The sequence below is a fragment of the Perna viridis genome, chromosome 1, assembly GCF_037379345.1.
Source record: "Perna viridis isolate PV_CMFRI_1.1 ecotype Kerala chromosome 1, ASM3737934v1, whole genome shotgun sequence".
Classification (NCBI taxonomy): domain Eukaryota; kingdom Metazoa; phylum Mollusca; class Bivalvia; order Mytilida; family Mytilidae; genus Perna; species Perna viridis.
Genome location: NC_142445.1, coordinates 52,993,533 through 53,019,373, shown reverse-complemented (window position 1 = coordinate 53,019,373; position 25,841 = coordinate 52,993,533). Strand labels below are relative to the sequence as shown.

General features: G+C 32.2%; 1 protein-coding gene across 1 annotated transcript; it reads right to left on the bottom strand.

Annotated features, from left to right (window-relative positions):
• Positions 1-1,746: 1,746 nt before the first annotated feature.
• LOC148629341 (atrial natriuretic peptide receptor 1-like) lies at positions 1,747-23,018 on the bottom strand. Its single transcript, XM_088574613.1, has 18 exons — positions 23,000-23,018; positions 21,417-21,570; positions 20,714-21,048; positions 19,794-19,939; positions 19,240-19,312; positions 18,540-18,636; positions 16,664-16,750; positions 15,807-15,950; positions 15,447-15,568; positions 14,037-14,218; positions 9,751-9,855; positions 9,218-9,337; positions 8,420-8,513; positions 7,025-7,252; positions 6,412-6,561; positions 5,256-5,354; positions 4,186-4,277; positions 1,747-2,981 (listed from the first exon to the last, which is right to left on the bottom strand). The coding sequence occupies exons 1-18, from the start codon at positions 23,016-23,018 to the stop codon at positions 2,928-2,930; spliced, it is 2,301 nt and encodes a 766-aa protein (XP_088430739.1). The 3' UTR covers positions 1,747-2,927.
• Positions 23,019-25,841: the final 2,823 nt, after the last annotated feature.

Genomic DNA, 25,841 nt, shown 5'->3' with positions numbered 1-25,841 from the left:
CCCTTTCGTCTACCACGGACTTCACGTTTTTATGAGCAAGTCGGCGGGTGTTTCTAGAAAAGCAGAGGACGCTTACTCTACCGGTGCACCTGGTCCATGCTCCCAGTTTTTAGTGGAGTCCGAGTTGCTCATTTGCTTTTTTTACTTTGTATTTATGATTGTAGTTACTTTATGTTCTTTGTTGTGTATGTCTGTTTTCTTTGTCTGTTTTTTGTTCCTGGAAAACATTCTTTTGATTACTGCTATAACCTTGGTTCCCTTGATTATTCTTTTAAACATTGTTAATCCATTGAAAATATACATCTCTTTTTAAAGAAAAGAATGTGCAATGTAATAGGTTTGATCTACCTTAATTATTAAAATTGTGTTTCAAATTGTCCTCGAAAGAAATTTTTTTTAAAATTTTGTTAAAAAAATCGATAAATACATAAAGAAATATAGTACAATTCCGGCTGCCCAAATCGTAGTTTCTCTTTTCTCTTTCTTCGTTTTTAACTCTGACATAATTTGAACAACTTAACGACGCTTTCCCTAACGGTTCACTTGGTGCATACTCGATTTTTTTTTATTTTGTGCGGTTTGTTCACTTATTCTTATTTAGTATGTTTCCTTGAAACTATGTTATTTAAGGTGTTGTGTCTTTTTGTCATAGTCAAGTCTTTGTCCTCTCCCAATCACCGTTCATGTTTTTCGTTCCAGTTATAGCCTGCTTTAACTCTATTTCTCAACTAATATGATATGCTAGAATTTGCAACTTTTACACTGATTTTATAGAAAAGACAAAATAATAATAATAATAATGATGCTGTGCATCCAATCTCCCCTGTGAATTTTTGTAGGGTCGTTCGGTAGATATTAAAAAAAAATCTTATTCTTAAATTTTGAAATGAAATTAGTATGACACCAAACTCAGAATACAATAAAAACAAATTTGCAAAAATTAAATATATAATAGATTTAGTGCATGGCCAAGAGCATAGTCACATTATGTGTTTACAATCCATTCTAAATATAAACAACCAGTATTTCTCTCTTTGTTTTTCCATACATGATAAAAAAGTATATTTTATTCCTTCATTCTGTAAGACAGTCGGCAGGCTTTTTAATTATTTTTTTTGGTTCTCAAAATCACAAATAACCACTTTTAGATAGGGGGACTGAAGGAGGGACAGTAGGGTGACCGGAAACACAATTTTGTAGGCCTAAGACGCAGCGTCTTTCACAATATTTAAAAGGGCCAGGCACACGTTCTACAGATTTATTTTGCTATGTCAAAAATTCCACGTTAAGACCTAACTGACCGATATAGAGTATACGTTATCTATAAGACAAACAACTAAACATTTGTGATGATATATACTATTCTCTTTAAACAGGTAGAATCTTCAACGAACTGCATGAGTGGTACTTTACAAGAGGCAAGCGCTATTCGCCTTTCTAAAGCATCCGAGTTCCCTTAGGTTCTTACTGGTGTATATGCTGTTCGTTTTAGTGAGTAAAATATTGTTGTTTTCTCAATGGATTCCCCCTTCAATGTTGCACTTTCTCCTTGTATTGAAGCAACTAACTTGTAATTGTTTTGGTTAAAAAGTCTGGCTAATACAAATTATAAAAAAAATCGCATGACGCTATATGCAATATCAAAGCATATTTTAATTATGTTCATGAGAGCATTTTAAACAACAAACTATAAGTAAATTAGATTTATGATTATACATGCAATCTTAAAACACATTTCATGTCCTGCTTTAAAAAAAGGCTTTCTGTTCAAAGTGTTTAACAAATGAATAAGTGATAACTAACTCTGAAACGATCGCAAAAGCAATTTTCATTAAAACAAACGGCAGTTACTGTGAATGTACTTTAATTGGTGAATACCAATTTTCGTGGAACAGGGAAGAAACACAAGTTTGCGGATTCTTGAATTCGTGGTTTTGAAGTATTCAGTAAACACGTCAATGGAAATCTACTATTCGGTGGGAACCAAATTTCGAGGTTTGACCTAACCACGAAAACCACGAAAATTGGAACCCCACGAACAATAGTATTTTCATAGTACATAATGCAAACTAGTTTCAACATCATTTTTCAGTAGTTTAGTCATATTCGATTCTTCCATTTGTGTGTTTGTTGCTTTCTTCATTTGTGTGTAGTTATATATACAATGTCTACTTTAAATACTCTGTGAATTGTTTTATTACAATGCAGGGTACCAATCACTTTACTTACAATTCTTAATATTTATAGCATGTCATGACATTTTCCTATAGTGACGTCATACTAAGGATTCGATATACAGTTTCTTTTTTGTAAACTCAACGACAAAAATAAATGCCAATTTTTGCCAATACAGATTATTTTGTTAAAATATAACATCAAAATTTAGACATTTTATACGCTTCAAATTTGACAAAAAATTGACGTGTTCTTCTTTTATGTTTTTTATTACAATTTAAAACTAATAGCGTATGGTAATTGCTATAGAAAAGAAAGAAAAGTTTACACTTAGTTTATATTTCGTCAAAAAAAGACGGAGTATAGAATTGTAAAATAAAAAAAATCAATAACATACATGACAAGACAACATACGAATTAAATTTTTAAAAAAATAATTTCACCGAAAAAAATGTAAATATACTCCGGAGTAGTCAGTTCTAATATATATACAACTCGTATGGACAATTCAGACGAATAAATGGTTAGAAAACTAGTACTTTTTGGTTGATTTCTATTATATTACATAATAAATTATCAGTTATTCCGAAATAATGAATGTGTAAGTACAAATTTAATTCAAAGGCTATAAAATAATTTTTATCAGTGATTGTTTTCCCAACGATGACTTATATATGGTCAAAATAGTCTTGAATATGTATGCCAAATTATATCCAATTAAAATTAAATCTGGATCTGTGGGTAATGTTAATTCAGATGTCACTATCAAATCCTGTCAACCACCAAGTTCTCATTTCTCCTTTGCCCTGAAATATTTTATTCAAAACTGTATTAAACAAATTCTAGTGTACACAATCTGTATTGCTATGTGTTATTATAAAATGTTATCATGGATTGAGTTGGTATTGTTATTGTAGATGAGAAAGAGCGTGAAAAGCTCTTATTGGCAAAAACTGAATTGTAAACAATTATGAATTTTGAAACTTGAATCCAGAACAACTGAGAGAATGTACGGGTTTCTAAATACATGTGCATTAAAAAGGCAAAACAACTGCTTGGAGTCCCAAGATTCTGATTTTCTGTTCATTTTATACTTTTGATCACTTTCCAGCCATTTTTCTGGCAAAGAATATGTGTCCACACCCAAGGAGTAACTTCATTATTACATAGTTTACCACATTTTTGAAACTATGTACTTATGTGCGTATAGACATAGTTTTCCGGATGCAAATATGTCAAAAAAAAACCAAACGAAATGAAAAAAATACATCCACAGTTCTTGGCAGTTTTCGCTGCATAATGTACAACTGTGGCTTCATCATAATGAATATTCATTTTCCTAATCTTCATTCATTCTACTGTGTTTTGAAAATATGTATGTTATTAGTTTTTTAGTTTTTTTTTTTTTTTGGAGGGGGGCGCAAAATTATAGTCTAATACCCGATATCTTATAGACGATACTAGCATTCTGTAATTTTTTTTCAGCATTTATTTTCTTTGAAATTCTTTGAAACTTTTTTACTAGTTTTTACTAGTTCTTCCAAAAGGCCTTAATTGTTCTTACCCGGTCAATAGTTTCTTTCTACTATTGCCCGGGCTCATAGTGCCATACTCATATTTCGAGTTTTTTCTCCTGCTTTTAATGGCTTATCAAAATTCAGATGTTCTCCAGGTCCATCCTTGACCAACGTTAAAATCAAATCATATACAAGTTTGTGATCATATGCGTTATTTGCTTCTGTTATGAAAGCATCAAAATGGTTCAAATGCATATTAGTGCTCTTCTATTTTAAATTATTTTGATAAGAAATAACATGCATCAGGTCTACGCATCCCTCTGACTACTTTGGAAGAATCAACTTTTATAATACTTTGTCTATGAAGATTAAGATTAAACAATGCATGAGAGATCTGTAAAAAAAGGTCAGTGAACGAAATTGTTACAAGATTTAATCTTTATTAGCATATTTATTTGAAACTGAATTCATTAACAACAAAAGTTATTTTTACCTTAACAGTGATCAACCCTCTCTCTTCAAATCTAAATCCACCAAAAAGCACAAGGTCTGTGTAAGTATCGTTACTTATATGTATTCTGTACGCTGCAACAGATATATAATAGATATGTTTGATCAGAGTTTTCTGTGTTTTGTCTTTGTCCCTCAATATCAAAATAATTTATCTCAAACAATCAATTATTCAATTACAGTTTTTTTTTGTTTCCCTGTCCCTGTCTATCCTTGGAATATATATTTTTAATTTCCGCTCGAATCTTGAATCCTTTGATTACTCTTTCACACAATCCATTAGGCTATTTGTTGTTCTCGTCATTTTCTATCGGATATATCTCAAATATTGGTTGGACAAAATTCTTCATTCAGAATTGTCAACTTTCCTTTCATCTGTGGCAGCATCCCTTCAGCACCTGAGTATGGAGTTTTCATATCACAACTCATACGTTATGCCAGAACTGGCCGTAACTACGCATGATTTTTTGTATCGCGGCAGACTTCTTACAATTAGGTTTCTGGAACAGGGTTATGTTGCTACAAGTTTGAAATCATCATTAGAGAAGAACTCGTGGATCGTTACGGTGCATTCATCTGCACTATGAAAACTGATTTGTTCAACGTGTCATAGTCTTCCTTTCCTCTGTCGTCTACGCCGGACTTGGCATTTTATGAGCAACTCGGCGGGTTCTAGAAAATCAGAGGACGCTTTCCCTATCGGTGCATCTGGTCCAAGCTCACAGTTTTTAGTGGAGTCCGAGTTGCTAATTTATTTTTGTTACTATGTATGTATGATTTTATTTACTTTATGTTCTTTGTTGTGTATGTCTATTTTCCATGTCTGGTCTTTGTCCCTGGATAACATTCTTTTGATTTTCGTTAGAATCGTGGTTCCCTTGATTACTCCTTGGTAACGGCAACAGAATATTTTTGCTTTACCTTCCTGCTGTCAGATTGGTTGTGTAGAAAGATTTCATGTGACTTATATGGTTCTGAAAAACTGAAATGTAAGAGGTGGTATCCTGATTGGTGAATGTACGTCTATTAGTAACTGTGTTATGTCAGAATTACCTTCTCCATTTGATTCCATTCGGGATGCTGTATTGACTGTGTCACCGAACAGGCAATATCTTGGCATGGTCCTGCCTACCACTCCAGCACATACGTAACCTATAGTTTAATATTATTTTTAATACATTGTACATATACTATTACAATAACACAATAGCATATTAACAAAAAACGTAGTCTTTTTTCATATTTGTACTTGTAGATAGGCATAAATACGCTTTCAAAAAATGAAACATATCTTCGTTATACATACACTACCTATTTTTTTGTTTTTGTTTTTTGTTTTGTTTTTTGTGTGTGTTTTGTTTTGTTTTTTGTTTTGTTTTGTTTTTTTTTTTTGCTTTTTGTTTTGTTTTGTTTTGTTTTGTTTTTTGTTTTTTGTTCAGCGTAAGACACCCTTAATTGAAATGAAACAATGGATAATCTGCACAACACAGTTGTCTTTCTTTTCATTATTTCTGTATTTTTCTGTTAAACATTTGTTCATACTCTTATGTTTATTAGGATTTTTATCACATAATAATGTGCTTTTTATGGAGCAACAGTAAACACTTACAAATAGAGCTATATATATTCTTGACTGTATCTTAGTTGTAAATATAATTTATATTGCCTTCATAATAAAATTACATAATAACAACCATTAAAGACACTATTTTAGTCTAAATAGAATATCATCTGATTTCTTTCCAAACTGTTACAAAATAAACCGTAGTGACTATTCATAAAAAATATGAAAGAAAAACTTTCACACGTGCATCGTATACAACAAATAAAACCAAACAGATTTAATAAAAGGTGGGACATTTTACAGCAACTATTGTAATTTCCCTCTACTATTTTTTCTGACACGTCTGAATAACGTTTTTTTTTTAATTTTTCATTATCCGAAAGGGCCGACAGTTTCTGCTTTTCTGTAAGACCAACCACCATGCTATACGTTCCAGGCCAAACACTTTTAAAAATTCCTTTACAAAATAGCTTAGAAATACTGCTGAACTGAAACATTTAAGTTTTGAAAGTCATGATTACAAATATGCAAAAAGAATATGATATCGGTAAATCAGCACTATTTTTTTTAAAAAATGAAACTGTACATGTCATTTCAAGCAATAGGGTTTAAAAGGGATGCATTGTTTTCCCATTCTCTACTTGCCTGAATGGAGACCTATTCTAATTTTTAAAGGATGTTCCGGAATATGTGGAATCTGAAACTTTTTAGCTGCTTCTACTATAAGTAACGACATTTTGGCAATTTCTGATGCATGATTTCTGTTTCTTTTAGGCAACCCCGATACAACCATATCTGCAAAATAAACAAACATTTTTAAATGTAAACTTATACATACTGATTATTATGAAACCATAGTTCCAAGAAGCGAAGTATTATTGACCTTAATTGTTTATAAACAATGTTGGTTCATTAAGAAGAATCACGTTTAAATGAGTATTGAACAAAGTATAACAAACAAAGACAAAGAATAATAAAGCGTCCATTTCTTACAATTAAATGACGTTAGATCATTATTGTCATTTCCACTGTAAACATTAGCTTTATTTGTCAATCAAAGCGCGATCGTAGTGTAGGAATTTTTTTTTACAATAACATTAACCCAATTTAGCAAAAGTTTTCAGAGAACTTTAAACTTGCGGTTTCCATAGAACAGAGTCATACAGAAATATCATTTAAATTTATTGTTACTTATTTCAACATTATACATCAAGGATTTAAGGCAAAATGGATAGCTTTTTACTGCAGTTAAACTTACATGCATCACCAATTGTTTCTACCTTGTATACGCAGAAATGTTCAATAATCTCATCGAACACTGTATAAAGTTTGTTTAACAGTCCAACGACTTGTAAAGCAGTGCTTTTAGAACACAAAACAGTAAAACCGACTATATCACTAAAGTATATTGTACACTGATCAAATGATTCTGCCTGTACCGACTTCCCTGTCTTCAGGGAATCTGCCACTGACTTAGGTAACATACCTACAAAATTAAAATGGCATAAATTCTTAACAAACTGTTCTTTACTTATCTAGATTTCAAAATTTTCAATGTAGAGTATACTTCACCTGGGCGTGAAATACATTATAATAGACCTAAACTAATACAGAAACTGCATGACATTTGCATTTCAAGATAGCTATTGTTATTGTCATGTGCGACGGCGAAACATTTTTTACGAGGACGGATGTGTAATTTCTGATATGGTCAATTGCCATATGTTTTCATGAATAGCATTTACTTATTTTTAAAAAAAATTCTTCAGAAATTGCTCTCGTGAAAGCAAGTGCGTAGGTTAATTATTTTGTGGTTTTGGTATAAAATCCAAGAGTTCATAATGCCATCACCTAACAAAAACTCTGTAAACCATTTGAGTTGATATCAAGTACTGGCACAATATTGTATTTCAAAAACGATAACCACTTTTAATTTGTTAAGACAAAAACACAAAAAATATGGTTTTCGTCATATCAAAATGAAGTACCAACACAACAAAATAAAGATTAATAGCCCAAAAAGTGGAACTAATGTACTGAAAACCTCTATATATAACTTAATCATAAAACTCAATCATTGGAAAACAGAATATTGACTTTCAAACTAATGAATCAGAATCGAAAAAATATACTTGTTTATGTTCATAGTGTGAAAATTGATGTTATTTAACTTTCAGTGATTGCCAAATGTTTAACCTGACTAAACACTGTGATGTCCCTGTCAAATTACCAGATTCACTTGATGTAGCAATTTGTGTCGGCGGTTTTATCCATATAGACAGGAAAATAAGATGACTTAAAGAGAAAGCATAACGGCTTCTTGTGGAAGTTGTCGCAAGTTAAGTTCTTTGATAAGTCATATCGTGATACTTTGAGTTTTAATACACTTTTATGAGCAAAACATAGCCAGTTAAACATTGCATGTAAAGTTACTGACACTCAATAATAACTTTTTTTTGTTTTCAGGAAGAGAAAAATAAGTGAATTGATCAAAGGCTTTAATGGCCATTAAAATGATGAGTGTCACTGAATACTTTGTTCTTTACAATTGCGCCGCATGAAAACTTTTGCACTTCATAGAATTTCCTTCCGCGTTTTGAAACATTATTTCATGTCTTGAATAAATACCCTAGTCAGTCAATATAAAACTTACTGTATAATAATGTTTCAGTTCGTTGCTTCTCAACAATCAAGTCTTGGGTTCTTTCTGCGACTATAGTTTCTAAATGCTTTGAATATTTCTCCATCTGAAACATATACGTGTTGTTCATTCTTAATTCCGGGAGTAGCGGGTAATTAGAACATAGTTATTCTTAAAAGAAGGCAGGTTCTAAGGTAGCGGTGGTACATCGAAATTATTTTTTTGTATCGATTCAGCTGTGTTAAAAAGATTTCTAGAATAAAATGTACTGTGAAATTTTTAGGCGTATCCATCAACACCTTGGATCAAAAGCTACCTGCCAAGTTCAAGATCATACATGCTTTTAAGATTTCTTTAACATCAATTTAACAGAAAGCTGATTTTAAGGTAGTTTGTGGTCGCTAACTATAACTATCACGTAGACGCTTACTTTCAGTCAGGTCATGATGACCACCATTAAGCTTATAAAATAATGAATTTACAAACATAACCGTAATGGCTAAAGCTTGACATTTTATTAAGAGGATGCCCTTAATAGTTTTCCATTTAATGACTTCATTCTACGGACTACATATTCCAGGAGTGAGTACTGTGGCACCAAAGATTAAATATTTTGTGAAGGTTGCAGTTACCTGTTAAATCATGCTATATATATAACCTCCTTTAACAATAGCATGTAACTATCGAATGTAAACTCAAATATCGCAAAGACTTAAAGACTATTCACCTCCAACAATGGGATTTTAACTGCCCTATTCGATTGAAAACTCGTTTATTCGATCATATATCGCAATATCGCATGTCACTTACCATAGAAATTACTAAATCAACCGGGTTTTGTCTATTGGGATTTAGCCGCTGTATACGTCGTTTGATGGCATCAAATAATGGTCTATCGAGTGGGTTGTGAGCTCTTGTTATTGAAACAAGCTGCATGTAAGTAAGTTATAACAAAATAAATGATTTTTAGATGTAATTTAATTTGGATTAATTTGTTTAAGATGTATTTCTTCAAGCTACTTATATTAAAATAAAACTATTAGCTTTTTAGTTTACGCTATTTATACTAATATAAAATGATAAAACTCTACAGACCAAGAAAATCTCCCACATCTTTTAAAACTACAATAAAAACAATGAATTGAAACGTAAACAGAGAATACATAATATCAATAGTTGTATCTATATGTTTTTGACATGTGTTGAATCATTTCTTATTTTAATGAAGGATCCTACATTACACAACCATTAAGAGTTTCCAATACTTAAATCGTGTCATTGTGTTGAACTTGATAATTGTCAAACCAGTAACATAAATAACATTAATTTTTTTGTTATATTACCTTGCAGTATTCCTCTGGACATGGACAACAATTATCATTAAATGTTTTCTCAAATGTAGGTAACGGCGGCTGCCAGTCACTTGGTACCGTTAAGGGGTCCTCATCCTATTGATAAAACAAGTACTATTTTAAAATAAAAGATAGCCATCGCAATGAATTTTTGTTCTTTTTACTTATAATTTTCTACATTCCATTCAGGAAATAGCTTATTGCGCACAATGTCGATACATTTTTTTTCGAACGCCATGTTATCAGTGTTTGCCCCATCGGGAAACAAAAATGCGATCAGGTGACTTGTGTTTCTATGAAAGAGCGTCTTTAAGGTCAAAGGGTAAAAAGCGAAACTATACAAACTGCGTCGGACAAAAAAAACTATGAAAATAAAATTTAATGTGTTACATATGCCCATATTATATTAAGCGCGACTAATCATACAATTTTTAATTCTATCAGAAACTATCATAGCTACATTTAAAGCAATTTAAAAAAAAACTTTTCAATTTGAATGATAAGGAAATAACGCAGGTATAAATAACAAGTACGAACTGACAAATAAAGAAGGAATAATGGGTATATACAAATGTACTTGTAAGAACGATACATCTTTTGTAAAATCCGTTTTCCAGTGCAAAGCAAGGAAAACTCTTATTTCGAACAAATGTGGGCGGTGTGCACAATGATCTTAAAAGTATTCGTCATTGGTATTTCAAAGAAATAGAAATTGAATGTAGAAGTCCACTTGCAGTAAAGAAATGGCAATAAGCATGGTGTGCTATGAAGACAACACATAAATTTATTTCACATATACTCATTTTACATACATGAACTATTTAACCTTTTCGATATACATATGTAAAGAAAATAAAGAATAATGACTACAGTAATCTGTCATAAAAAAAACAGATAAAATTGAACATGTGGTTGGTAACTATTGGTTGCAATGTATTTTAAAGTGCAAGTAAAAATTAGTTATAATCAGATGATTCACTTTTAACAGCTGTAGTATAAGTATGGTGTTGACACCTAGGGTCTAGTGAGTAATGGTACGCGGTTAGGAAACGAAGTTGTTAAGCATCTGTGGAAGTATTAATTTGGAAAAATGTTTCAGAATGGAATTTTCTCGTAGATATGTACGGTCGTTTGACGCAGGATGAAATATTAATGGCTGCTTTATCATATGTGGCTTTCTAGAAAAGAGTAAGTCTGCTGGTTTTACGTCTTGAGTGTAGATAAGTCCAGCCTAAGTTGGTTAAGATGTTAGTGCCTATCTCTGCTTCTCGACGATATGTTGATGTGATAATTCTAGCGTCTTTTCTCTGGACAATTTCAGTTGTGTTCAGGTGTTGTTTTCTGCATGGATCCCACACTGCTGAAGATTATTCTAGGTGTGGGCGTATATATGTCAGGATATGCCTTTACCTAAATGTCCTGAGACATTTGCCGATGTTACTTCTCAGGAATCCAAGGGCCTTGTTTGCCTTTGACACTGTCTTGATGACATGAGGCTCACAACTTAGTTCTGGTAGTTCAACTCCCAAGTACTTGTACTAATGCACTGTTGTTATCGCATGACCCAGTATTTCATAATTTTTTGTTTTCTTTCTTGATCCGCAGTATATATTATTTTTCCTGGAAAGAAAGTCATTTGCCAAGTGTCTGCCCACTTGGTCAGACTTTTTACGTCTTCCTGCAGCTGATTTCCATATTCGGTGGTTTTGATGGACCGATAGTGTAGCGACGACTTACCTTCAAACCGCCTTAGTGTAATGTTTTTGGATATTGAGTTTTCCATGTCGCTGATGTAGATTAGGAAACATAGTGGTCCCAGCTTTGTTCCTTGGGGAACTCAGCCAGACCATACTATGACTACAGCTGTAAACAGTGAACAATGAATCTGGTTTAATCAGTTTTAGTTGCACCTGTAAGTATAATGTACCAAGGTCGACGTTATGCAGTATCTGCGTTAAGGAATATACTGCTGTAGATCAACAGAATAGAAGTATTTACATTTTCAAATAAAACCCTGTTCTGATAATGCTGTAAATCAATTTTAAAATTTTAAGTTTACACTTTTACGGTTTTCAAAATATATTTGTAATACGCAATTGAACTAAGCATTAGAACATGCATATGTGTGGAATATTGCTTAAGAATAATCAAGGGAAACAAGCTTCTAGTGGAAATAAAAAAAAATGTAATCCAGGGACAAAGACCAGACATGAAAAACAGACACACACAGCAAAAAACATAAAATAACCAAAAAAGTAACGAAAGTAAAAGAGCAACTCGAACTCCACTAAAAACTGGGAGCATGGACTAGGTGCACCGGTATGGTAAGCGTCCTCTGCTTTTCTAGAAACATCCACCGAGTTGCTCAAGTCAAGTCCGGGCAGACGAAAGAGGAAAGGAAGACTATGACACGTTGAACAAATCAGTTTTCATGGTACAGATGGATACACCGTAACGACCCACGAGTTTATGATGACGACCATAAAACTTCTCTAGTGATGACTTCAATCCTTGTAGCAACATCACCCTGTTCCAGAATCCTAATTGTAAGAAGTCTAGCGCAATATAAAAAGTCTGCATAGTTACGGCAAGCTCTGGCGTAACGTGTGATTGGTGATATGAAAACTCCATACGCAGGTGCTGAAGGAATTTTGCCACAGATGAAAGGAAAGTTCACAATTCTGAATGAAAAGTCATCACGTTTGTCGTTAAGTTTGGTCATAGTTTTCCTATACCATCCATCTCTAAGTATAGGTCAAAATATGAGTCTGACTTCAAAGTGCCTGTTGTATCCTTCATCTGAAATTCTAAGAAGCATTAAGCAAGGTTTCATTGATTTATTTAATGCATTCATGAAAAATGACAAACAAATTCATCACTGAAGTCCTAGATTTTGACTTCAGCAGAATATTAAATGTGCTACATTTCTAATTTCGTTCAAGTGGAAGAGGTAAACCCCCTCGACGGATACAAAAATGTAAATGATTTATGACAAAGTCTCTTAAATAAATTAAGGAGCATGAGAAAAATGAAGTCATAGGCCCTTCTTTTGATAACGGTTTGTTCACATTTTCTCTATCAAAGCGTCCAATGTGTTTTAACGTATTGAATAGGCGAGTCGATTGACATTAAAGCATAGTGACAGTTTTATTTATCACAAAAAAAGGAATATTTTAATCACAGAAAGTGAGATGATCTGGTTTAACATAAATCAGACGATGGTTTTACTTGTTCATCATTTTATTGAAAAAGAAAGTAAAATTACCATAAGATCAAACACTTTCTAAGAGTAATCTTTTATAAAGTAACTATGAAAAGATCACAGCGTGAATCTATACAATTGTTTCCCAATGTCGAAGATCAGAATGGAAGGACATATTGGCAAATGGTGGAACGAGAGCTATAAAGGCTCTACTTATTGTCGTTTTCTATTAATATGAATAAGAACTTTTCACTGGCGTTAATAGTATAAAACAGTAAGTACTACCTTTCCTATCATCAGCATTAGAATATGATTCTGTTGAACACGTTTGAAATGGGATTGAAAATACTGATATTAAGTAAACCTTATGCTAACACAATCTTCCCAACGTCAGTTCATGAGTACTAATGCCGGTGAAAAGGAATAACCTCAAATATTTGTTTCAACTTTTGCGGCACTTATGCAATCGTGATGCACCACTTGTACAGAAATAAACCAATAAAATATCAGTAATACAAATAGTCTTTCGTCAGAAATTTGTGAAAAGTGTTTTATTGACCTTCACTAAAGAAGTGAAAATTTTATATAAGCCAGACTGGTGTAGAACATCTGCAGAAAACTCTTTATTTACTTACGTTAGGTAACGCGCCATGAATAGAACCTTTAGGAAAAAATCGTATAACAATGTTGATTATAAGCAGACATAATAACTATAGAAATCAATACAGCCTGAATCGCTCACCTAGTTAAGTTTTGCCTTTCAAGGGCGATACTTTTAACAAGAAATTGTCCAAACTATTGACTCAAGAAGACTTTGGTAAGACTTATGATAAGGGTACCCCAAGAAACATTCATACCAAGTTTGGTTCCAATCGGTCAAGTAGTGTCAGAGGAGAAGAGTTTTTAAAAAAATTGTTAACGGCGAGGATGACGGACGCGAAATGATGGCAATAGCTCACATGGCCCTCGGTCAGATGAGCTAAAAAGTAGGCTTAAGGAGAACAATGAACTACAGTCAAATAAAAAAATAAAGATATATTTATCAAGTCATTATTGTAATTAGAAGCAATTTTACCTGATAAGGATCTCCGCGTGTAGCTATTTCTATCAGTATAACACTAAAGGAATAGACATCACTTTGTTCGGTCTTGGTGGTCGTGCGGTGAATGAGCTCAGGGGCAAAATATACCTGGTGCTTTGTCTTAACACGGTCTTCGTTCTCTATATCAGGTTTTCGAAATGTTTCTAATCCGTAGTCTGTAACAAAGTATATTTAACAATGTACTTGTCATTACTTCCATGTTTAAGGACTAAGAATGTATCGTAATTAATAGGTCAAATGTCGGAAAAAAATACCGAAGCGTTACAAATAGCACAATTCAGAGACATTAAAATATAAGTACATGCCAATGTATGAAAACAGGAACAGAGACGATATACATACACAATGTAGCGAACAAAACAAAATACAGTAAAACTAAAAACTGGCGATAAGGAAAACAGGACAAAAAACCAAACACTTGCAATACGAACTCCCACCAAAAACTGGAGGTGTATTTGGTGCTCCGAAAGGCTAAGCATGTCCGGCTTCGCCAGCAGCACCTGTCGCATTGCAAGCGAATAAAATCTGGCAAGTCTTGCTATATAATAATTTGGACAAGTTACAGTATTTACTCGAAATAAAACACGATGTTTGAACTTTTCTTTAAGTTTGTGTATATATTATTGACTTTTATTAATAAAAATGCATAATTTCCAAAAATTATATTATGTCATATTATATCGGTTAAAAGCACTACTGAGCTTCTGATGATCCGTTCTAATAAGTTCGAATTATGAATGGGAATTCTACGTAAATTATTTTCACCAGTAAGTTCTGTCGATGTCACATTCAGTGACGACTTTCTGGATTGGATTCACCTAAGCCAATCTAAGAATCCAACCGATCTGAGGTAATTAGTGGATAAGTAGACTTAATTGATTGATTGAAAATATTTTGATTAACAAAAATATATCCGGTACAATGACAAAAACTCCCGTCTCATTTGGTTAGTTTTTATTGTTTGAATCAAAAAACTTTAGTTTTAGTCTGTTTGTGTAACCGTAAATTAAAACAAATAGAATTAAATACTAATATTAAATGAAAATCTATAAATAGCCAACAACAGTTCTGATGAGATGACAAATGTTAGACTTGAATGTGTTAATAACAAACCTTTCTGTTTTGAGCAGCTTCATTTCAATCACTGCTTTGTATACCTTATGATGTGTTACTTGTGATCTTGTGATTCTAGAGGACTTCATATTCGATTTATCTTTAAGTAATCAAACATTTTCATAACCATCATAACTAATACTGACATTAAAGCGATGAACTGTAGTATTGATATTAAAAACAAGAAATGATATGAACATAAAGGCATGAAAAGGAATAGAATAGGTATGAGGTGAATAAAAGTGAGGTAAAAAAGAGTTCGGTATTTACCTGTAACCTTCACCGACCATCTGTCATCAACAACACAATTACTAGACCACAATTGTCCATGAATTATTTTATGGCTATGTAAATACTTCATTCCTCTCGAAATATCTGTGGCAAAAGAAAATCTGAAAACAGACATCAAAGTTACAGCATTAATTGGTATTCAAACTCAACCATAGACAGTCTGTTGATATTTTTCTTTTTGTTAGATAATGATCATAAAATACTTCCATTGTGGCAAATAATTGGTTTGTACTTAAAAAATAGTTAACTTGTACTGAAAGAAAGGCTACAATGAATGACATAGGAATAATTGTAACGTTATCACGACCAGTTAAATATCATATTTAATGTTACTTATACCTGAAAGACCATGATAACGGTATATCGTCATTCAGAAGAACATCATTAAGGCTTCCTTTAGGGCAGTAGGTCATCAAAATAGCCACATTAGGTACTTCTATACAACCACCAACAAACTTACAAATGTTCGGGTGGTCCATTTGTCTGGAAAGCCAAAATAAAAGAATATAAATTATAGGAATGTCACTAACCAAAAAGGAAACGATGTCCACAAACGCATTCCAATGCATTCTTTAAAAATATCGGTATTTCATGTGTATGGAAAAAAAATGACACGCATTAAACGCGTATCGGGTTTGGTTAGTGCTCAATAAAAATTATAGTTATAAGTTATCTGAACTAATTCTGAATAAACTCAAATGAATGAATAGATACTGTCATTTTATTCTTTATAATTTTAAATACGCTTGACACACAAAAACTGACATCATCAATTGCTAAAAGCAACATACTAAAGTAAAGTAAAGGTTAACAACAAAGGAAACAGTGGTCAAGCAAGAAATAAAATAATTGAAAATTGAAAACAAACCAAAAATCCTGAACTACAACGAAAAATGTGCACCAACAATACTAAAATAACGTTATACCAAAAATTAAAGAAATGAAAGAATATGATACTGAACACTATATATACGTGTACTACTTTATGATACTGTAAAGAAAACAAGATCGCAGGATGGAGAAGGAAACAAGTACATTTGTTGTCAGCAACATGCAAGTGTGTCATAAATTGTCAGCAGGTATAAACTATAAAAATGACAATGACGATCTTGATAGAAATAGTGGTAAAAATGAGTTCAACTTTCTACATAAGAGCAGTATGGTTATGATTGCTTCTATTTACAAGTACTGCTCACCTGACCGTCCGTACTTCTTCTCTAATTGATTTTGTTACACAGAACGACTTCTTTTCAAGTTTCTTTATGGCAACTGTTTTCCCATCTCTATTATGGAAAATTACATAATGATATAACATTTTGAAAAATTTTCCTCATCTTCAATTAGTAGATATATACTCCGAAAAGTAAAATACTATATCGATAAAATGAAAAATTTCAATAATTAATATCAAATCACTTATTACAACTGTTGTTTGATAACTAACCTTCATAAGATAAATGAACTTTTGAAATTGGAGTGGACAAAAGTTGGTCAACAGATAACAATAAGACCAAAGCGGTTTTTTTTTTTTTATATTTTAGACTACTCCAATCAACTCATAGCTGGACTATCTAGTATGCCAGCAAATATGCTTCTATCAATTGATCTTAATCATCCGACTTAAGGTTAATGGCGGTTTAACCGGTCCTTTTCGATGATGGCATATTTAACTTGATTTCACTCATGATAATAGTATGCTTATGGGAATCGACGTACTGTAGCCTGAATAATTTATATTTTTTCTAATATCAGTTAATAACAGTTGGATACAAGATATTAACAAATGGGGAACTGACTACAAGGAGTAACACAAATATGTCAGTCATTTGTAATTGTATAACTCCAGACTAACTATAGTATCTTAATGTATATGTAGCAAAACGAAAAATTCTACGTTAATCGAAACATTAGTTTATATATTCATTAGTAATAAAATAAGAACAAGCATAAACAGATACAATCTAAAAGCTAAAGCAATTTTTTTTTAAAAAAAACTGCTAAAATATCTGTATATATCACAGTATAATCTTTGGTATTTTGAGTTCGGCCACGGTCCGTTCAAAAAATGAAAGCCTGAATAGTGCAAAACAATAGGTAAGATATGCCAAATTTACCTATAACACAACTCCTAAATAAAGGAAGTTGTTTTCGAAAACAAAATAATTAGATCTAAAGCAGCTTATTTTCAAAAATCTATATTTTGTTCAGCTTTTTCACCTCTGAATTCCTGTTGTCGATTTTTCTTTTTTTTCCCGGAAGATTTGAAGGCTATTAGTAACACATCACATATTAGCAAACAAATATTGTATTACACATCAAGAATCGGATGAGTCTTAATCCAATATATGATATGTATTGTATTGACTCATTTCGATGAATATTGACACTGAAAAAGTCGCATTGCATGTATGGCCAAAAGACATTGAAATATGTAAATTTCTTTTAGATTGTTTTATTTTTCTTCGTTCTCTTCTCCCAAAATTAATAATTTAAATTAATACTTTATTGACATTGGATATCCATGTTGGTACCTTTATTGTTATTGATTAGCAACACAATTTCAGTAGTATCGTGTTAAAAAACAGGATTATTCGGCTTTATATCTGGACGTCATAGCAAAACAGGGGAAAAATAGCAGTTACCAAACAGTTTTAATTGGTAAAAAATTAAAATTTTCTCGAAACTAAATACGTATTTATTATTATCTACCCCGGACTTGATTTTTATTGAGCAACTCGGCGGGTGTTTCTAGAAAAGCAGAGGACGCTTACCCTACCAGTGCACCTAGTCAATGCTCCCAGTTTTTAGTGGAGTCCAAATTGCTCATGTGCTTTTTTTTACTTTGTATGTATTTTAGTTACTTAATGTTCTTTGTTGTGTATGTCTGTTTTCCATGTTTGGTCTTTGTCCCTGGATTTCTTTCTTTTGATTTCTGCTAAAACATTGGTTCCCTTAATTACTCTTCCATACAGAGAGAGATCGAAAAAGTACTTTTCATTGTTGTTTTTATATACAAGATTCCTATCGTCTCTGTTAAAATGAAATTCATTCAAAGAACAGGATGTTACTCACATATCAGCGGTGGTGACAAAGATTTGGGTCATGTTGAATCCACTATCACTCAAGCCTGCTTTGCTGACCATACTACCCATCCATATTTGGTTCTCACCTGTAAAAGTATTCAAACTTTAAGTAAAAAAAATCTGTCGACTTGACAGTGTGTCTTGATAAGAAACGAACGAACAAACAGGGACAAACATCGAAAATCTGCCAGGTCCTTATCTACTGAGCAGGTCATACATAAACCCAGAAATTTGCCTGTTCATAAAAAATAGCTTAAGCTGGTACCAATTGGATTTTAGACCATGCATTTATTTGAAGTTATATATTTTTTTTTCAGTTTTTTCTTTGTAGCGAAAATAAAACCTGATTTTGATAAATACAAATCATATATATAGTTGCAAATTTAGATGTGCTGCACAGTTATAATTAGTCTATTTTGTTTTTGTTATTTGAAGTCAAATGATACTAGTAAAGCATTTTTTTTAAATATTTTTAAAAAACTTTTTGATTTCGTCACGCTTTATAGATATATAAATGTTGATACTACAGTGTCTTCTGTTTCTATGGTATTTCTGGATGTATATACGCATTAGTAAACACAGCTAACAATTCTTTTTTTTCTTCATGATTTAAAAAATTTCAATTGAAAACTGTCGGAAAACATGAAACAATTGAAAGAATTAAAAAAATGAAAATTGAAGGTTCTTACTTGTAATCAAGTCCTCATATTTGTGTATCCAGCTATTGTCGTATAACAATTTTCTCCTTTGATAGGCAAAGTACTTGAAATAAAATCAAGGTTACATTATTATTCCGTTTCCTAAATAAGTATTCGACCATTCAAGAAATATTTACTTGATCTTTTGAAAAAAAGATAACAATTTACATCATTTTTCTATTTAAGGGCGTAATGTTTTAGACGTGTATTGACCTAATTGAAATAAATTGGGATATTAATATAAATATCCAGCACTGGGAATACAGTAACGCTATCTACAGTAAAATTATCTAAGGTATTTTTAACGTAACCCCCCCCCCCAGAAAAAACAATAACAACAATCATCAAAGAAGCTGAATGAGGACGAAAAAAAAATCATTTCACTACAAATAAGAAAGAGGACATAGCTTTATGCCATGCTTAATACTAAAACAGGTCGAACAAAGACTTTATTTTTTTTAGAAATATGAGTATTATATTAACTGCTGTCAGAGAGCAGATATATAATTCTGTCACTGAAAATTATCAATGTAATCTATACTTACACCGTATATACCTATGATAGCAAAAACAAAGATAGCTACAGCAGAACCAATTAAACCATAGTGCCAGACCTTCAGAGGACACATACCACAATCCTTAGGACAAATTGAACAATCTTCCCCATCTTCACATTGATCATTTCCACATTCTAAATGTACATACAAATGTCTAAATACCGTGTGATCATGACATAATACCTTTAACATATATTAATCTATTCTCGCTCTTAGGGTCCTGACCTTAGCAAAATTTACTTCGTTGAAATCAAAGTTCACAACATTCAGCGAAGATTGCAACATAATCTGCTATGTCTTTAATTGTTGGATCCCTATTGTAAATGAGACCCCTTGCAAATCGAAGAATTGATGGATTAATGTAAATATCTATATATCATTTGTAAGAGCTGAAACGCTTCCTATATACTGACCATAAGTAAGATGAGGAATTCCCTGACAATATGTCAAATTAATACAAAGGATAACATGTTCTATTGATCAAACGTACTTTTCATGAAATACATGAAATATCTGTACTTCAGCGACCAAAGTAGTATAGTTTGAATTCCGTGATATCAGATATATATCGCACCAAGAAATATTTCCAATAACAAGTCTTACAAGAGTAGCATTTACAAAGATCAGAGAGATGCACAAGCGTTTTTTTTTTTTTTGTTTTTTTTCTGGGATGCATTAACAGGAAATACCACAATAATAGCGATTTATGTTAATCTGTTAAATTTATAACCATTTTGAAAATACGTAGATTTGTTATTTAAAAAAAACCCTGGAAAAACCTTTCAAGTGAGAGAGAGCAGATTTATTTCATCCATACAAAAATAAACGCGGCATGCATGCATGATTGAAGCCAACTTAAGTTGATATGAAAACTATTTAAAAAATATGCAAATTATAAACATTCTTACCTGATTTTGGATTGACGTAGAGTGAAAAAAACAGGGCAATGTTAGTACCAGCAACTCTAAAATGTGCAATTATGGAGGTCTGTCCGGTCATGTACAATCCAGGAATATAATTAGTCCAATTTCCGACTGTTGCTTTCCCCACTAAAACTTCAGAGTGCGTTATAATCTGTCCAGAAGCAGGAATCCAAGGCCCACAAAGACCATTTTTGACAGTAGGGTCAGACAATGGACAACTGTGTATATTCATGTGGTAAATACAGCAGTTTTCAATAGTAGCTTGTGCAACAGTAGGGCATGACGTTGTTTCACACCATTCTTTGGCAACATCAGGGTCCCTGTGTAGATGTAAAGATCTACCTCTTTTTTTGTAAATCAGCACTATCAAATCGTTCAACTCAACATAGTAGGAAGCTCGTTCAGAATTTGTTTGTTCATATATATATATATTTTTTTCTTCAATTCAAACATATGTTCGCGCTCAAAACATTTAGTAGAACCAATATTGAGTTCTTGTATTTAAAGATAAAAAGCAGTTTTGTGATTCAATTAAAATGAAAATAGAATATTAACAATGTTAGTAAATATTACTATGTGCCATCTATAAAGAGCTAAAGAAAAGTGTCAGTTGAAGATTCCCCCCCCCCGGTTTTCCAGTTTTTTAGGGGTAAGGAAGAGGGTTGGTAAATACAATGATACAACTCACGTTATGGCTTGAGAAAAATTTGCTTTCGTGTAGAAATTTTGGTTTATGGCCCATTCATAGAACGATCTTTCTAATATTAGCTCTGTTGTTGTGTTGAAGCCTTGTGAGACTTTCACCTTTGCTGGCGGTGCTTCGATCCAGCGAAGATTTACTCCTTAAACAGATACAGTAGCTATATAGACAGACTATTGACAAGGTTTAAAAATTGACACAGACAAGAAAGAACGTCCAGATATAGATCGACGTTTCTTAAAATATTTACAACATGATTCTTTTAAACCTTTGAACTTTCTACACTACAGCCAAGTTCTCGACTTACAGCTTGTAATGCATTGCAAATCAGTCATTGTACATGATTCCAAGGAAATTCTAAAAATATAATTTATATAATAGACCAAAAAACCTCCATTGGTATCAGGGTCTGATATTTTAAAATATCAACATATTAATTAACCAGTTGATGTCAAAGATTTTTATCTCCGTCTCGTTATATATATCATTGTCATTTTTTGTCTTTTTAGTGCCAAGTGTCACTAGTAGGACATTCAATAATCATTCATTTGTACACATCAATCTGGCATAGAAGTCGATTAATTGATCATTGATAAACATTGTCACAATTTACAATCAGTTCATCAGTTTCTGTTCATCTTGAAATCAATTTAATGGAATTAACTCTGAAACATTGCAAGACTAATGGGTATAATATAGGAATTGTCAGTTTCGCCTTACATTTGGTAATGAATGGTCAAAATCTAAAATATGTAAAAAGTTCAGCTTTTGTTTAATCAATAATCTGTTTTCAAAGCACATTCAGTAACTTCAATTCAAAAAATGTGTTACGAAACTTCTCCAAATATTTACACATCGATATGCTATTTTACTTGAATTTCTAAAAGTAGACGTCCTGATTACTTCTACGCCAGCTGACGAAGCATTCGATTTAAAAGTATAATAAACGAAGTACAGTCAGAATGATTTTGGAATCGTAAATGTCAAACACGATTGCAAAGTGAAGGAAGAGAAGCAACAAATGACAATAAGCATACAGAAATCCGCCCGCCCCCCCCTCCAAAAAAAAAAATCGACTACTTGGAACATGGGCAAGGAGCAAGTTATTTTGCTCTTAATCTGAAAAATCTTCCCTTTCTCATGCCATGTCTAGTGTTTAGATCTTCCTTTTCTCATGCAATGTCTAGTGTTTAAATCTTCCTTTTCTCATGCCATGTCTAGTGTTAAGATCTTCCTTTTCTCATGCCATGTCTAGTGTTTAGATCTTCCTTTTCTCATGCCATGTCTAGTGTTTAGTAGCAATAGTAATCGTAACAAGAAAAGTATTACGTTACTATGACATGGAAACTTTCGATCTATGATTTAAATATCAAACTTATATGCTCATATTATACAAAAAAAAAAACGTAATTGTTCTGATTTTTTTAATAAAAAGTTTAAGCAGTTTAAGGGAATGGATTTCAGCTTCTAGTAAGCATTGTAAGTAGTTCACTGACCTGGCAATTTCACTTGTCAGGCATATAAAAAAAGTTCGTTTGTTTGTTTGTTTTCCCCCCTCATCTCGTAATTACCTTTAAGAACGACGATCATTGAATTCACGACCTTGCCCCGCATGGAATGCATTAAATAGTTGCATTTAACAGTTTTTAATACTTTCTTTTAATTTTCATATGAAACAAAGAAGCAAACGATTTACTGACAACATGTGAAAAAAGAAATCAAGACTGAAAAACGTAAATAATAAAAACAAGTGAAAACATGAAAACAATTCCTAAAACAATGATTTTGTTTTATATCAGCACATAAGTTGCATGTCATTTCAATAAAAGTAAGATAACTGGAAATTTCATTCTGATGGTGAGGCATAATTATAAACTATACTTTCATAAAATTCAATTATTTGACCACGATTTTATGATTCATAGATTAAATTGTTCATTATGACATTAGAAAAATGCTAAAAACTTCTGATAGTTGCAAATGTATGAATTCAACAAAATTGAACTGTAGCAATATGAATGGCATCAGAGTAGGTATAATATAGATGTGTTATTGTAACTACTACACTTTCAAGTCGCTGTTAGAAATGAGACATATTGTACTTATTTTCATTGTTTTAATCTATTTGCATGCCTATGTTTTTCATTTACAATTAATCTGTGCAGAAAAGAAAAATGGTTCGATTTTTTTAAAGTCAAAGGCGGATCCAGATATTTACGAAAGAGAGTTCTGATCCGGAAAAGTAATATAGGAGGGGTTTTAGGCTATCTTTTTCTCATTTAAGTTAACATTTTGTACAAAATTTACAAACTCATCTTACAAAAAAGGGGGTCCAATCTCTGGAACTCTCTAGACCAGCCACTGCTAACGTTTTAAGGAGAATTTCAGAAATTTGTTTTAAATTAATCTCAATTACAAATTCTTCTGACTCTCGTGGAGATAGAAAACAATAAATAACTGAATTTGTGCGCACAGTTGTAGCGATGTCCTGTATATGTTTAAATGCACTGCAACATGAATGCCTCAAAACCGTTCCGTCGAGAGTGACGTATTTGGTGAAGCATTATCAACGAACTCAAACGTTAATTAAGAATAAATATGTCCGTCCCTCATAGACCGAGCCTAAAATCATATTAGAGGTAACCCCCAGTGTCAACTAAAAATGAATAGAAACAACTGCGGTGTTACTTTATTTTAACAAAAAAAACAAACCAAACAAATGACAAACAAACAACAATAATTCGACAAGAATAGGTTCATAACGTTTTATTGTATTTTGTCATCAAATATTATAGTTAAGCTATTGGATATTTTTTTTCAATTTTGATGGTAAATTAAAGCTTCACCGAAAATCTTCTTTTCTTTTTATTGTTTTTGTTTCTATATAACGGAGTCGTTTATTAGAACCATATTGAGATTTAGGTCAAGGGTTAAGAGAGAAAAACGTGTTGTAAAAATCTACCTCTAACCTCTTACTGCATCGAAAGTATTCACTCCAAGTAAAATACCCGTGGACGTTGTTTAACAAAAGTATACAATAGAAACAAAAATGTCAATTATATCAATATTGCAATTTTCGATATGCTGTACAGTTTCAAGGAGTAACCTCTCATCGATCTAAATCAAAAGTAAGTGTGTACTCAAAGTCAAAACTATCCGAAATGGAAAGCCAAATCCATCGCAAAGAGGTTTACCTTGTACAATACAAGGAATAAAACCTTGGTGATTTATCGATGTTTAGATTTGGAACAAATTTTGACAAATAATATATAGAATAATTCTACGGAAGCCGAGAGGGGACACAAAAAACAATGGAATTTTTTTTAAATTCGAGATCACGATAAAACAGTACCGTTATCTCGAGATCTCGATAAAAAATAAATCGTTATCTCGATAAAACGAATCTGTTATATCGAGATCTCGAGATAACGGTACTGTTTTATCGAGATATCGATATATTAAATCGAGATCTCGATATAACAAATTCGTTTTATCGAGATAACGATTTATTTTTTTATCGAGATCTGGAGATAACGGTACTGTTTTATCGAGATAATGATGTAATAAATGGAGATCTCGAAATAATAATCCGAGATCTCGATATAACAGATTCGTTTTATCGAGATAACGATTTTATCTTTTATCGAGATCTCGTGATAACGGTACTGTTTTATCGAGATAACGATATCATAAATCGAGATAATACATCGCGATAACCATATAATAAATCGAGGCCTCGATATAATAAACCGAGATAACGATATAATAAATCGATATCTCGAAATAATAATCCGAGATCTCGATATAACGGATTCGTTTTATCGAAGTAACGATTTAATTTTTTATCGAGATCTCGAGATAACAGTACTCTTTTATCGTGATCTCGAATTAAAAAAAAACTTCCATTGTTTTTTTGTGTCCCCTATCGGCTTCCGTATAATTCGGGCCAATTAGATTACTAGGTTGATAAAAAAAATATTTTAGCTAATATATACTGTAACTGTTATAAAAATACCACATTCAAAATGTCAAAAATGAATTACTTCTGGGTTCAATTGTGCGATGTTCGATTGAATACTAGTATGTACATTTCGAAAATATAAATGCAAGACGTATGCCCATTTAAAAGAAATCTATATCCTTCCGTTTGATCAATTTATAGTTTAGTTACAATAAACATTCGTTTTGGAAGAGTAATCAAGGGAACCAAGGCCACAGCGGTAACCAAAAGAATATAATCCAGGGACAAATACCAGACATGGAAAACAGACACATACAACAAAGAACACAAAGTAACTAAAATCACACATACAAAGTAACAAAAGTAAATGAGCAACTCGGACTCTACTAAAAACTGGGAGCATGGACCAGGTGCACCGGTAGGGTAAGCGTCCTCCGCTTTTCTAGAAACAC